General features: G+C 42.8%; 2 protein-coding genes across 4 annotated transcripts; one reads left to right on the top strand and one right to left on the bottom strand.

The window, feature by feature from the left end:
• Positions 1-4,406: 4,406 nt before the first annotated feature.
• On the bottom strand, positions 4,407-7,410 carry sod2 (superoxide dismutase 2, mitochondrial). The gene is made up of 5 exons (XM_060041039.1): positions 7,257-7,410; positions 6,390-6,595; positions 5,826-5,942; positions 5,400-5,579; positions 4,407-4,955 (listed from the first exon to the last, which is right to left on the bottom strand). The coding sequence occupies exons 1-5, from the start codon at positions 7,283-7,285 to the stop codon at positions 4,810-4,812; spliced, it is 678 nt and encodes a 225-aa protein (XP_059897022.1). The 5' UTR covers positions 7,286-7,410; the 3' UTR covers positions 4,407-4,809.
• A 750-nt stretch (positions 7,411-8,160) lies between these two features.
• wtap (WT1 associated protein) lies at positions 8,161-14,274 on the top strand. Of its 3 annotated transcripts, none has more exons than XM_060041037.1 (8): positions 8,161-8,405; positions 8,940-8,974; positions 9,080-9,135; positions 9,231-9,289; positions 9,446-9,573; positions 10,312-10,490; positions 12,787-12,941; positions 13,076-14,274. In XM_060041037.1, the coding sequence occupies exons 2-8, from the start codon at positions 8,948-8,950 to the stop codon at positions 13,720-13,722; spliced, it is 1,251 nt and encodes a 416-aa protein (XP_059897020.1). In that variant the 5' UTR covers positions 8,161-8,405; positions 8,940-8,947; the 3' UTR covers positions 13,723-14,274. The 3 variants fall into 3 exon arrangements, with proteins under 3 accessions (XP_059897020.1, XP_059897019.1, XP_059897021.1); XM_060041036.1 differs by having other exon boundaries at positions 8,182-8,574; XM_060041038.1 differs by lacking the exon at positions 8,161-8,405 and adding an exon at positions 8,576-8,706.
• The last annotated feature ends 302 nt before the right edge of the window (positions 14,275-14,576 follow it).

Below are 14,576 nucleotides of genomic sequence, written 5' to 3' on the forward strand. Positions count from 1 at the left end.
TCTGGATCATATATTACGTACTTACTGTATGTAATTTGCATTACAAAAACTGAAAATTGTTATTCTCAGTTTCTCATAAAACACTTACAGTATTTACTGTATTTACAATTACAGTACATTTACCACACTCAATTGTGACATCTTTTGTGGGAGGTAAACCGACATATGAACACTGTCAGCAGATACTTGGCTTGGATTGTCATACTGTAATATTACAAACTTTATTACTGTAGTCCAAAGAAGTGTTTGTCTGTGTTTTTTCTCTTTTTTTCAATGCAACACTACAGGAAATCTATGCCAAACTGGAGGACACAGCAACATTTTATATATGCAATTGGCAATGCTTCAAGATGTTAGTGTTTTTTAGGTCATAGTGTTCTGAGAGGAAGCATGTGTTAAGTTATGGCAGCATTGTTTGTGGTGTGGTTGTTGTAGTGCATTTTGCACCAAAGGTTAACAGATATGCAGAGGTGTGTGTCTTTAAAGCCCACTGTGTTAAGTGATAGGGAAAAGTGACCATAGTATGGGTACATGACCGAAAACGATAGGAAAAAACTGTAACTGCACAATATATCCTATTCATAGACTTGCTTCTTAATTCAAACCCATTTTCAAGTACAAGTGACTCACAATTAAACAAAACCAGTCCAGAGCTGACGATTAAGGCGCAGCAGTACCAACAATTATCTCACAATCAGCGTTTACAGCCTGGTGGATGTAAAGGCAGGTCGCCTCAGTGAGGTCCCCTCAGTGAGGTCCCCTCAGTGAGACTCCAACACACTTTGGTTCCCCCTCATGACTTTCATGGCTTTGAATGGGAGATACCATGAAATTCCTAAAAAGTGTTTGTCCGTGTCCTCTTATTTAAATTTGCAGACTACAACAGAATCAGTGTAGCAGCAGTAATATCAGAGAACACAACTGAGAGAGTAAGGCTAACACAAAACTGAAGCTGAGGTTTTCCAAGCATATGTTTTTTTTTTTTTATAAGTATTATAAGCATATAAGTATTAAGATATCCCACAAACCTGATTACCAATGGTGCTTCTAGAAGAGCATTCAATTGCTTTTAAGAGCAAATAGTTGAATATAACTGATGTTGAAACATGCAGGTTGCAGATAATCAGAAATTGCAGCTATGTAAATTCTCTTCAGCTGAAGTTTTGTATCCATACGAGAAAAAGTATGTTGAGAAACCAGATGCAGGAATTGTGTAAAAACGCCACGAGCTGGTTGTGATCAACTCTCTGCACTTGGATGTTCAAAAGGCTACAATGCTACGGCTATTTATTTACATTTTCTACTTATCTTTATCTGCTTTATATTGTATTGCTGCTGCTATGTGGCTGTTGAGGAACCAAGCCTAAGAATTTTACTCTTGTGTAGTTGTACAATAAGATGTAATAAAAGTAATTCAGATTCTGATATTTCAAACTGGTTCTCGGGCCTGTCGCAAAGGAGTGTTTCATTGAATACAAATTACAATTTGTGGAAACTTAATTTGGAGAAAGTGCTTGGCAGTGAAGGACGAGGGACTGAGCAGCAGGTGGGCAAGAGGCTCCAAGACAGACGTACATTGGGCTCTGTACTGTTTAGCTGGCCTGAAGAGACAACAGAAGTCTTGTTGTTACTAGATCTTACGGCCAGAGTTCAGAATATGTACAAGATCTGATTTGTCCTTATTGGACGACACAGAATCTCAACTGTCAAACTACAGACTCAACCGGCGGACTCACATATTCAAATACTTTCCATATAACCAACCGACAGAAAGACGACAGACGACAACGGGAACAAAATTGTCAGAAAGTATGAAAATTACAAATACCAAGTTTTACTGAGCTTCCGAAACACAAGCCAATGTTAACCGAGAAATGGTTTGTAGACACAAGAACAAAAATAAATTGGTAATACAATCGTTAAATTCTTGTGAGCTGGTATGAAATTTCCTCTTTGTCAAATCATACTTCTCATCAAAACATCGATTAACAGGGTTAAGCACACACATCTCAAGGACTATGAGATGTTTCCAAGCCATAATGTGGACAGTTAGGAACACAGCATGGAATCTGCACACTGCTGCTCACTGCTTTACCAGATGCATTGAATAACCACAGCATCAGAAGACTATTTGCTAAAGTGTGAGTGAGTGAGTGAGTGTGTGTGTGTCTGTGTTAGAATATGAGGCAAAACCTGGAGGGAACTAGATTGATAATGTTAATTTGTGGAGCATGATTGATAAGCAGCTCTATTCTGAGCAAGGTTTCATGAGAAAATAGGGATAAATGTTGTTGGCACACCCAGCCTTTTATAGAGGAAAAGAATAGCTACATTTAGACATACCATCATCAAGGCAGGGCCCAAACACTTAAACAGTCCCCTTATTTAAATGGTTTTAGCTTGTATGTTTTTATGTTTATTGCATGGTGCAGTATAGCTAAGTTGTTTATGCACTTAAAGATCAAAGGCAGATCTTGTTTTGTCTCTTGGATAATTTTTTAAAGGACGCTATATGCACCATGAAAACCAAGGTGAAGCACATAGTATATGTATACATTGTAGAAAAAGGTTTTGTTTTGCAACAAGAAGACAAACGTATCAATCAAACAAAACAAAGTGAATCCACTTCTTCCTTTCGATGTTCCATGAGAAGGCTACCTGCAGGCATCGTGTAAAGGTGGCATCTCCGAGGGGTTGTTCTGGCGACATCATCTGGCACAGCAGATCTCTCCTAGCTCACAATCCCAAACATCAACAGAGGCAGAGGGTGGGATATGAAGAGCTGAAAGCTCCTTCTGAGTGATCAACTACTCCTAACATTTGACAGACGGCCTGGAATCATGCTCCAAAACAGCTTGGACCTTATAAAATTGCGCTTGTCAACTCAAACACACAGAAATCAAATTATTTAAATAGTCTCAATTGATTTAATTGACTGACCTCAGATAACATGACAAGTTCAAATACATTGAATGGACAGATGTCTGACTGTAACTCAATTGGATAAAGGTTGGAACTTCACATTTTTGCTAATTTCAATTTCCTCTCTGTGCAGTGTCACATTTCAGTTGACATTTAGTTCACATAAAGTCTCGGTATGTGTCCAAAGACGTCCTTAAAGGCACCCAGTGCAACTTTCGAGGCTTAAAAATAAACATTCAATTTCTAGTCTTTTTTACACGTAGTAAGTTTCAATAACTCCATACCATTACATACCGACATTCAAGCAGCAAAGATGAGACGTCGTTGTGTGGCGAGAACTGATAGAAAATCGATAACAACAACAATGCCGCCATTTTCTTTATTTTTTGTAACCTACAATAAATAAAGCAGGCTTCCAGTCAATGGAAAAATGGCTTCTCCCCACCGGCGATTGTTGTTGTTTACGATTTTCTATCAGTTCTCACCACACAACGACGTCTCATCTTTGCTCCTTGAATGTCGATATGTAATGGTATGGAGTTATTGAAACTTACTACGTGTAAAAAAGACTAGAAATTGAATGTTTATTTTTCATTGAATGTTTACATAAAGTTGCACTGGGTGCCTTTAAAAGGGGACAATTGCTACTGAAAAACGTTCAACAGCATCATCCTCTTCAAAGGAGTCATGTCAATGTACACTGAGCACCCTATATATTTAACAATTAAGACAATTTCCTTCAATTGGACAGAAAGGTCTTTGTTTTAGAATTCCAGGTAATTTAGATATCAGAATCTAAAATTATTGGAGGATGACTTCAACCAAATGAAGAGTGAGATAAAAACATTGGAGAACACTGCCACCTGGGGGTCATACTGTTACTGTTGTATGACAGCTTCATATTGGAGTGAAGTTTGGGGTAAATGAAATGTCCTTATATTTTTTAGAAAAGCACTATTTTTTCATTGAAGATGACATTAAATTCCTCAGAAAAACAGTCTAGACATTGTTAATGTGGTCAACTATTCTAGTTTGAAACAGTTTATCTTTAATGAGATATCTCCATAGGTGTACAGAGGCCCATTTCCAGCAACCATCACTCCTGTGTTCTAATGGTATATTGTTTAGCTAACAGTTTTAAAAAGCTATTGATTGATTAGTCATGTTTTGAAGGAAAACATGAAATTGTCTGGGTGACTTTTGAATGGTATTGTTTATCGGTTAATGATAATTCTCTCGTGCCCATTTCTAAATCAGCATTGCTGATATCCACATTTACATTAGACGCTCTCATTTGGTGCAGAAAGAAGCCTTCAAACAATGAAGATGAGATGAAGGAGTAGTCAGCATTTTTTTATATACATCTTCTTGTTATATATCTTGCCTTTGGGTATTAGAAAAGACATTCAAAAGTCCAACATTATCAAAATTCTTAAGTAGTATTTATAATCATAACAATAATGAAATGACACAGAGAGCAGACCTTATTTCAATTCCTATATCTTTATTATATTACATCAAAAGCTGAATCAAATAATAGGATTTTAAGTGCAACAAGTTGAGACAACCACAAAAGAACTGACTGGGCTATACATGTTTGTGTTTCGGTTTTCCAACATGTAGAAATATGGCAAGTGCTATTGGTGTACAAATCCTACAGCCAGCCTAATGACTTATGCGTCTTCGGTAAACCTGGAACGTATGTCAAATGCCTTCAATTTTGTGGGATTGTGTTGTTCTATACGGTCAACATTAATTCGCTTTACATTGTGCGTTTAGCGTTTCAGTAGCCTGGTTCCAAGCCCTCCCTCAGTTTGAGTTCCAACTGACCTAGTTCCCCCAAGGTGGGGGGGGCGGTCAGGGAGGGTAGGGGGTTGGTGGGGAGGGCTACTTTTTAGCAGTCTGGAGACGCTCGCCGACATTCTCCCAGTTGATGACATTCCAGATGGCCTTTACGTAGTCGGGCCGCACGTTCTTGTACTGGAGGTAGTAGGCATGCTCCCACACGTCAATACCAAGCAGGGGAATGAGACCTAGGCAATCACGGAGAAGAAATGCTATGAAGATCAACCAAGCAGATCTGCTCTATATAGTGCTTTCACTACACAACTGCAGTGCAACGCATCATGTTTACATGCATAGATTAAAGTATAAATTAAAATTCAGGGTTGCACATTCAACAATTGCTTAGCCGGTAGCGTCTTCCACTAAGGTAGTTAAAAAAATGTATTTGCTAAAAGATAAGTACATTTTAGAAAACAGTGGAGCTGATGTACAAAAAAAAAAAAGAGGGTATTTTTCAATCATTTGTTTTTTTATATGGCCAGATTGTGATCCAGAAAGTGGATGGTAAATACATTTCCAAAAGTTAGTTCTCAATTTAACTTGTAGTATATTCAATAACAATAACGCAGGAAGCTAAGGAGGCATGCGTAATGGTTCAGTACTGTGTGAAAGTCGCCATTTGGAGAGCTCACCTGTGGTCCCTTGCAGAGGGTCCTGGTTGGCGCAGGCGGCCACGCGCAGATGGCCGCCCTCCTTGTCGTAGCCCAGCCAGCCCCAGCCCGACCCCTGCACGGCCACTGTGGCCGCAGACATCTTCTCCTTCAGCTTCTGGAAAGAGCCGAAGTCCCCCTGGATGGCCGCCAGCAGCTCACCTTAGGGCACGAGATGATGGTCGATGGGGAACGACATGGCAAACATGACAGTATTTATCATTTGAATCCACACTCTGGGTGCTTTTATACAGGACAGAACCATGCAATTACCCCACACTGTCACACATCATGTTCATAATATCAAGAGTTCTACTTGAAAGTCATTGTTTCAGTTTCAAAAGAATAAAGTCCAAATTGTCTCAAATCGCTAGACCATCAAGAAATGAGACAGTTATCCTCCCTCACCTTGTGGCTCCCCCCCACCGTTGGGAGAGAGGTTTGTCCAGAAGATGCTGTGATTGATGTGGCCTCCTCCATTGAACCTCAAGGCCGGCTGCAGGGCCACCTGGGCGGTCACATCTCCTGAATAAAACAAATGAAGAGATCAATCATCTATTCATAATGCTAAAACATGCATAGAACTCCTACACATAAATTTGATGATCAAATGTATCATGCATTACTGTAACACCCGTCCATATTCTTGCCACTGGTTTGAAACACCCCTTAATGACTTAATAGTACTTGAACATGGTTTGAGTATTTCGTAAGGATGCCCACTAGGCACCTCCCTAGGGAGGTGTTCCAGGAACATCCAGTAGGGAGGAGACCTCAGGAAAGACCCACGACTAGGTAGAGATTATGTCTCAACACTGGCGGGGAAACGCCTCGGTTTCCCCCGTCAGAGCTGGTCAATGTGGCCGGGGAAAGAGAGGTCTTGGGCCCCCTACTAGAGCTGCTGCCCCTGCGACCCGACTACAGATAAATGGTTGCAGATGAGGATGAACATCAAGCGACAAAGTTAAATACCCTTTGCAAGAGCTTCCTGGTACTTCTCCTCCGTAATGTTGAGGTTGTTGACATAGGTGGCGTGATGCTTGCTGTGGTGCAGCTGCATTATCTCTGCGCTGACGTGGGGCTCCAGGGCAGCATAGTCATAGGTCAGATCAGGCAGCGCGTGCTTCTGTCTGACAGACAACACCTGTCCCACAGCTTTGCTGACGGTGGCTGTGCACCTAAAACCCAATAGATTAGTAGAAACATTGTATGATCTGTAGCAACATCTGCAACGGAATAAGTCTATGAACCAACAATATAGAAAAGAGAAAATAATATTTCATTGGGCATTTAAGTATCTATAGGAAACATTTGTATTTTTAAATGGTTTGCAAGGGATACGGTTAGTTTAAGAATAGAAAATGAAGCCCCTTAAAGAGATTTCCAATAGAGAAAGAGTGTAAGGAGGGAAAACATAATATTTCAGTACATAAGAAATTCCAGTTATACCTTTTTTTAAGGTAACGTTACATTTCCACATATTTATATTATGTTCCAACTGCGTATGTTTGGTATCTGCAGTTAACATGCTTGGACTGGGACTCCCAAGTGTCCTATATTGTTGAAGTCATTGTCATCTCATCGAATCCAACCCTGACCATTTACGTGCTCCGTATGTATTACTTCTCCAGTAGAGGGACACGTTTGAAAGTTGTCAAAAGGCATTTGAATGATCACAAGCTAACCTATCTGTGATGCTAGGCTACCATAGCGTGCAGGCCAGCTAGCCTAGTATCTTGTCTTTCTTAAAGTCACGAACAGCTACAAATAAATTCTTCTGGATTGACCAATGCTCCTTAACAACATGTGCGTTACACCCGACTCTGATACTAGCTTTACCTGTGTATTTGTCCCACCCTGCTGAGCATGATCCCAGTGTTCAGACTCCTCAGCGCTGGAGGCACAAGTTCAGTCTTACCGTCTGCCCTTGGAAATGTTACGTCCCTTTAGCAGACTGAACCATTATCACGAGGAAGGGGTGGACAAGTCTGTCGATCATTATTTTTTTTACACTTTACCTCTGATTCTATTCTCGCAAAACATATTTAAAATGCACAGTCTATGAAAGGGATATTCGATACAGCGATGTGATTATTAATTTGTTGATTTTTTTTATTTTGTCGCATTGTTCATAATACCAATATCAATGATTTTTTGGGTAAATTGGTTTCTGGTTTAAACATTTAGGCGGTGTTTCTTACTGGTAATGTGGATATAACATGACAAAAAATAACTTATTACGTAACCTCGTTAATCCTATGAAATGCAGAAACTCAAACACAGAGTTATCACGTGAGCGTCGACTGCAGCGGGCTGCAGCCAGTATTGCCAGATTGGGCCATATTTTCCGACCAATCTGGCAACGCTTGCTGGAGGATGAGATTTTGGCATTACAAACTAATATTAAGCTTAAATCCAGGGCTCATGGGAAACTTCTGAACTTACTCACAAAGATAAAGTATCCAAACATGAGGAAATGTTCTACCTCCTTGACTGCATTATTTGGCTCTTCTATATTATTATTATAGCCTTTTCCCACATGAAGATTATTAAGTATATCAAATACCATTCCACCATGACTGATGCTCATTTGGAAGCCTGCTGGAGAATAGCCTCCAGCAGCTACTTATCAGAGGTAAAGGTTTTTTTTGGGTTTTTTTAAGTACACATATATTTGAGTCAGACTATCCACCCCTTCCTCGTGAAAATTGATAATTCCGCTAAAACCAGTGTTGCCAGATTGGGCGGGAAATATGGCCCAATATGGCAACCCTGCGAGCGCGGACCAGTGAGGGCGAAGGACGGCGACGGCGCATCGGGCTTTCTGCGGCTGCCGCCATATATTTTTCGTGCTAATTATGATGGCGAATGTATCGAAACACGGATATTACAACTAGCATCACCAGAACCAACACGGAGGCCGTACTTTGCGTTTGTTGATCGTCGATTATTGGACCCGAGTGTGCGGATCTGTAGGAAACTGAGCGGGTAAGTGGAGCTTTAGTCTGCTTAGCAGCAGTCCGCTAGGCTCCGGAAAAGGAGCGCCAGGGAGGGAGCCTCTTCCTTCACCGCCATTTTGTGATAACAAGAAGCCGAAACGGAGCCAGTATTTACACGCTGTTCGGCTTGAACACTGACCAACTTGTTAAGCTATACGGTACGCGAATTGTGTTGAACTTGAGTTTAAATATATAGTTCGTACGTATTTGGGAGTTCACGTTTTTACATTTGGTGCTCCTGTGCGCTGCACGCACGCGCCTTAGCGCAGATGCCTGTCCAGTCCATCAAGGCACGTCACTGCATTTTTTTGTATTTACTGCTATACCTCCGATATTTGCTATTTATTTAAATATGTATAGATAATAATTTGTGTTCAAGACTTCTCACCACTATGTGACAGGGTGTCTTGTCCGCCGTAACGACCACGTAAACAACGTGTCGGAGTCCTTAGACCCGAGCTTAGCGTCATAACGTGAGCTCACCCACTCGGTTGTGATTAATTTCTACTTTTATGTGTTGCAGAGTTCAGAATGACCGAGGAGCCTCTTCCGAAGAAGGTGAGTGGTTTAATGCGCTTCAAAGATTAAAACCCGGCCTACAAACCCAGTAACGTGTGCTATGGAGGGCCTCTTCATTGATGCATTGGATTTCTCTTCGTCTAGGTTCGCCTCAGTGAATCCGACATGAAGACCCTGACCAGGGAGGAACTGTGTGTCAGGTAGGTCAACTGAACACTGCTGGGCTGTGAGCTAATTTGGTGACGAAGCTTTCGTCTGTTTAACACTTGGTTCAAACGTTTTATCTTTTCATTAGGTGGAAACAACATGAAACCTATGTCCAGGTCCTCGAGGCAAAATATGCAGACTTGAGTTGTGAGTACCATACTTTTTAATTAAACTCAAACTATTCCCTGTACGCTATGCTGCAACCCCCCCTGATTAAATGGTAAATATCTGTGACCGTAATGCATTACACACCAATAGCTTCCATATTCTAATGCATCTTATTTCCTCTGTCCACCGTCATAGCCAACGATGTGACGGGGCTGAAGGAGTCTGAGGAGAAGCTGAAGCAGCAGCAGCAGGAGTCTGCACGCCGGGAGAACATCCTGGTCATGAGACTTGCCACGAAGGAGCAGGAGATGCAAGAATGCACGGTATGTGCTTCTCCATCTGACCTTTGTGCCGCTTATTAAAGCATCTGGTGTCCCTATAGAGGACCTACACCTGTGGTTTGCTGAAGCCAGTCATGCCTATTACACAGCAGAAATGAACTACTAAAAAGCGGGTATTCTACCTTGCAGTTTGTGGATGTACCTTTTGCTATCACTATGGAACTATTATTAAAATCCTATTGTTTTATATCTTCTTTATTGCATGGTAATGCATTAGTTAGCATTGTCTGCTCTGAAAAGATGATGGATGAGGGGGAGTGAAACCCTATTGTGAATTTAGCTTCTGAGTAATGGAGGTATTGGTGCCCATCTACTGTCTTTGGAGGTGTTGTCAAATGTTGTTCTTTTAGATGTTATTGATTTCTAAGTATAATCTTCCTTCTTGGCAGCAGATTTAGTTTGGGCCTCCAATTTTCCTCGGAGAGCAGTTTTTATACTTTCGTTAAATGATGGTTGCTTTCATGAAAATGGAATGCCTGTTGCATTGTGGATGAAATGGTGTATCTGTGGTCTATGGTGTATGACATGTCGTTTATCTCTAATTTGTGATCCTGGCTTGAAACACTGTTGGATAACCTTGTTAAACTCAAATGGCGAATAAGATGTGGCTTTTAGATGCTGTTTGGTTAAAAAGAATAGGACGAGAGACTGGATATGTTACTGCAGAGTGTGTAGTCTTGTATTGTGTTTGTACTGACGGCCCTTTTCTCGTCCCTTCAGACCCAGATCCAGTACCTCAAGCAAGTCCAGCAGCCCAGCGTCGCCCAGTTGCGAACGTCCATGGTGGATCCGGCCATCAACTTGTTTTTCCTCAAAATGAAGGGCGAACTGGAACAGACTAAAGACAAACTGGAGCAGGCCCAAAATGAACTGAGTGCCTGGAAATTTACACCTGATAGGTAAAGGCAATCAAAAAAACAAAAAATAACTCCCCTCCCAAAAACAAAAGTCAAGACCTCCTCACGACCCCACTCTCACTGCAGGCATGCAGGGACTAAAGGTGGAGGGGAGGCAGAGGTACTCCCCACGAGACTCAGACTCTTACTGAAAGCCAGACACTGCAGAAACAAACTGCCATGTTGGGTTTTTCTATGTACTCTTGCACTGTGCCAGCTACACATCACATAATGTAACTTGGAAAAAAGACGGTATGGTCAGGTGACACTTGTGTTTTCAGATCTCTTCCCCCTCCCCACCCCCGTTAACCCCTCACCACCCAAGGGCCTGCAGGAGTCGGGACTGTTTGTTGTGAAGAGGTGGTCCCTCACTTCCAACATGGATATGCCCCCAAACCCAGACCAGACAGTTGACTTTAATATAGATGGAGTTGTGGTGGAGATTGAGTCAGTCTTGGGGGAGGGAATCCTGGCTGAAGCAAGCGGCTTTTCTAGGCCTAAATCAGCAGTTGAACTCTTGACAGACCGTCCCCGTACCACTTTGTAAAAGACTGTGGGACAGGTTGCCTGAGAACCTTTTTAAAACGACATTCTGGGACACAGTTTAGAGTACATTGCAATAATTTGCAATAACAAAAAGGTTTTAGGATGAGTTCTGTGAGACTTTGGGGGATGAGCCGGTAGTGATGATATGAGACTGTTGGGGAGGAGCCAATAGAATGCTTAAGACTGTGGAGGCGGAGCCAGACCCCCAGTCCTGAAGGGACTATGGTTGAGTCCCGACGGTCCGACCGCCTGTGTCTCTGAACACAGGCCGACACACGGGTAGAGTGTATTTCCATGTTTTCTTTGTGACTTATTCTTTTGTTGATGTTGTTGTTGATGTTGCTGTTCATTTCCTTTTTCTCTCTATTCCCTAAAGCCCCTCTGCACTCACTGCAGTGTGTGAACAATCTAGATCAATTGGCACGAAAGCATTTCTCTGCTCTTACTGACTGCAATGTAAAAGTGGTAGAAGATGTAATGAATGAAGCTTCATGAGGTCTCGCCTCGCCAAGCGTTCAATGGGACACTGCTGAGGGTGCGAGTGCTCTTGTTAAATGCAAATGTCTTAACTAAGCAATGTTTCAAGTTGGTGCCAATGTATTAATTGTATACATCTGTATATTTTTGTGATTGACGTCACATCCACCCCTCAATCGTAACGAGCAGCCCCATCTAGTTTTCATTCTCACCAATGTGGTAATCCATCAGGAATGTACTTTAAATTTAAAAACAGATATTTAAAACATTTGTCTTATAGGTCATAGAATGTGAATGTAATGTTAATGCACTCAAACAAACATGACTAGGTTTTAATATGACCTTTAGTGTGATAAGTTAACGATATACACTGGAAAAGATCCCTTCTATACTTCAAGAGAAATATAATTTTTATTGATGCCTAGCATATTTTCTAGAAAATATGGCCACATGCATGTTTTGAAAGCCCTAACATGAGATCCTTACTTTTCAGCTTTGTCTGCAAAACCATTTTAGCACATAGTGCACATCACTATGCTAGTAGACTGGCCATGTTAACTCTGCCATTGGGCGAAATGTGAGATGGCGTTGGTAGTTCTTAGTGCTCATGATTTTTTCTGTTTTCTGTTGATCGTTATTGCAGTTCAGGGTTGATTCGTTATCCTTTAAGTCACTGTGGGGCTCTGCTGTGTTCATCCTGTCCGTGAGCCCAGGGTGTGTCTTTCAAAGTATAGCTTGTACTTTGTGTTTTGTAATTATTGGTGCTTCCAAAGCTATTTTATACTCATCTGAATGCAGTACTCCAGCCAGTGTTTACTTTGAGGGTTTTGTGGCTGAATTGCTTAAAGATCCCGTACTAGGATGCTCCGACCTACTCACACTGTACTTGTACATATTAGAGATGTGGGCCACGTTTATTTATTAAGGGTCTGTGGTAGCATATTTAACCGGTTACCTAGTTTGTTAATTTCAGTTTTACCGTGGTAATCCTTATGAATCTATTTTTAAACCTAGTCGGACGGAATACACTAGGATCTGAACAAATTGGCAAATAATTTCTGGTTTTGCTTGGTGCAAAATGGTATTTACCTTTTCTATAGTAGGTCGGTGTACCCTGTCTAGTCTTGGATGAACACTCTTTAAGGTGGTTCTCATTAGATTAGGATTGGTGGATAGGCCCAGTCATTGGGAGGCGGTAGGGCCTCCTACTCTTTCACCCCTGGACACGCTCTGTCTGCTGGTTCACTGTGTGATGTGAGACTTATCTCCCTTGCAGCCAGACGGGCAAGAAGCTGATGGCCAAGTGTCGAATGCTGATCCAGGAGAACCAGGAGCTGGGCCGCCAGCTCTCACAGGGACGCATCGCCCAGCTGGAGGCTGAGCTGGCCCTGCAGAAGAAGTACAGCGAGGAGCTCAAGGGCAGCCAAGACGGTAAGAGGCTCGCTTTGGCAAACGCTCCCTTCCTTCTTGCACATTTTCTGTTCCTCTTTTTTTGTGTATAATGTTATTTTAATCAGCTATGAGACTTCTGACTTTGTTCCTTGTATGGCCTCCTTCCTCTCCAGAGCTGAATGACTTTATCATCCAGCTGGATGAGGAGGTGGAGGGCATGCAGAGCACCATCCTGGTGCTGCAGCAACAGCTAAAGGAGGCCCGGCAGCAGCTGTCAGCCGGCGCCCCGGCCGCCGCCGCCGCCGCCCCTAGCAGGCTGTCCCCCTGCGCCTCCCACTCCTCCGCAGAGAACTCTGGCCAGCAGCCCGCCACACCCTCCGATTCCCTGGGCAAAGACTATGGGGGCCGAGTCTCCAACGGACCCAGCAACGGCAACTCCTCCCAGCGCAGCGACACGGCCACGCCCAGCCTGTACCGCGAGGTCAGCAGCACGGAGGAGGACTTCCCCATGTCCCCCGCCGCCTCCAGCCCCGGCGAGAGCGAGGCCAAGCGGCCGCGGCGCTCAGAAGACGCCCCCGGGAGCCAGGCGGGAGGAGGACGGGCGGGCGGGTTCGGCAGCCAGCTAAGCGCCGGGTACGAGAGCGTGGACTCGCCGACGGGCAGCGAGACGTCCCTGACCCAGCACTCGAACGACACGGACTCCAACACGGACCCGCAGGAGGACAAGGCTGCGCCGGTGGTCAAGGGGAGCAGGACTGCGGGGTCGCGGCACGCTCAGAACGGCCTGGGCGCGGGCGCGGGCAGCGGTGCGGTTTTGTAATGTTCAGTATGTACTTTGTATACACATCTTAAGGTCCTTATTTCTTTTCTTTTTTTAATACAAAACATGATCACAAAGGCTTAGTATGTAACAGTGCTGTTGTCCAGGAAACGACTCCGTTTGCACCCGCTCCTCTTCTTTAGTGAGGCCTCTGCCCTGTTTTGGTTGTTCAGCAGGAATGTTACATGATATGGTAATGTTGGTCAACTCAATTTGAGCAGGTGTATGTTCAAGGTTAGATTTTATTTTTTTCCTCTATTGCTTGATTATCTGAAAATGCATATGCTTATCTGAAAATCTAAACGGCGTAACCCATTGTTAATAAGTCTGCAAGTGACCATTTCACTAAATCACAGTAACTTTGCAAAGTTAATTTTTTCTTTTTTTTAAGATGTTTGTTCTTTTTTTTTTTTTTTTTTTTAAGGAGTTTCCTGTTGAATAGATTCTGTTTGACTTGTGTGTTAGTTTATATGCAAAGTACCTTGTTCATATTATTCTGACTTCAATCCTTTTCATGTATTGACCAAATATCAATAAATACTTTTAATAGTATTGTGAAGAATAATTTGTTAAAAAAAACAACCTATAAAGGACACAAGGCCATTATACACTCTTACTCTGGTAGAGACGGGGGGGGTTATGTTCAACTATTGTGGTACAGGGCAGTTTAACCACCATCATGACAAACAAGACTCCAGGGCTTGTTGTTCGTTCCAAGCCCGATGTCACCATCCTCTCCTTGTGATTCCTCTCCAGGGATGTTGTATAAGTGAGGCTTTCCCAGGGCTCTGGGCTTTGCCAATGACGCACGTCTTGCGGGGGAAGGTCTTCCAGGTCGCACAGGGGCGCTGCTT

This window comes from Gadus macrocephalus, chromosome 21, assembly GCF_031168955.1.
Source record: "Gadus macrocephalus chromosome 21, ASM3116895v1".
Lineage (NCBI taxonomy): Eukaryota > Metazoa > Chordata > Actinopteri > Gadiformes > Gadidae > Gadus > Gadus macrocephalus.

Bases quoted from the DNA above. Each gene is read 5' to 3' on its own strand.
- wtap (XM_060041037.1), top strand. From the start codon at position 8,948: ATGACCGAGGAGCCTCTTCCGAAGAAG. The intron at 9,136-9,230 runs GTAGGTCAACTG...TCTTTTCATTAG, and splicing joins AGGGAGGAACTGTGTGTCAG to GTGGAAACAACATGAAACCT. The intron at 10,491-12,786 runs GTAAAGGCAATC...TCTCCCTTGCAG, and splicing joins TGGAAATTTACACCTGATAG to CCAGACGGGCAAGAAGCTGA.
- sod2 (XM_060041039.1), bottom strand. From the start codon at position 7,285: ATGCTCAGCAGGGTGGGACAAATACACAG. The intron at 5,943-6,389 runs GTATTTAACTTT...TGTTTTATTCAG, and splicing joins CCAGGAAGCTCTTGCAAAGG to GAGATGTGACCGCCCAGGTG. The intron at 5,580-5,825 runs GTGAGGGAGGAT...TCGTGCCCTAAG, and splicing joins CGGTGGGGGGGAGCCACAAG to GTGAGCTGCTGGCGGCCATC.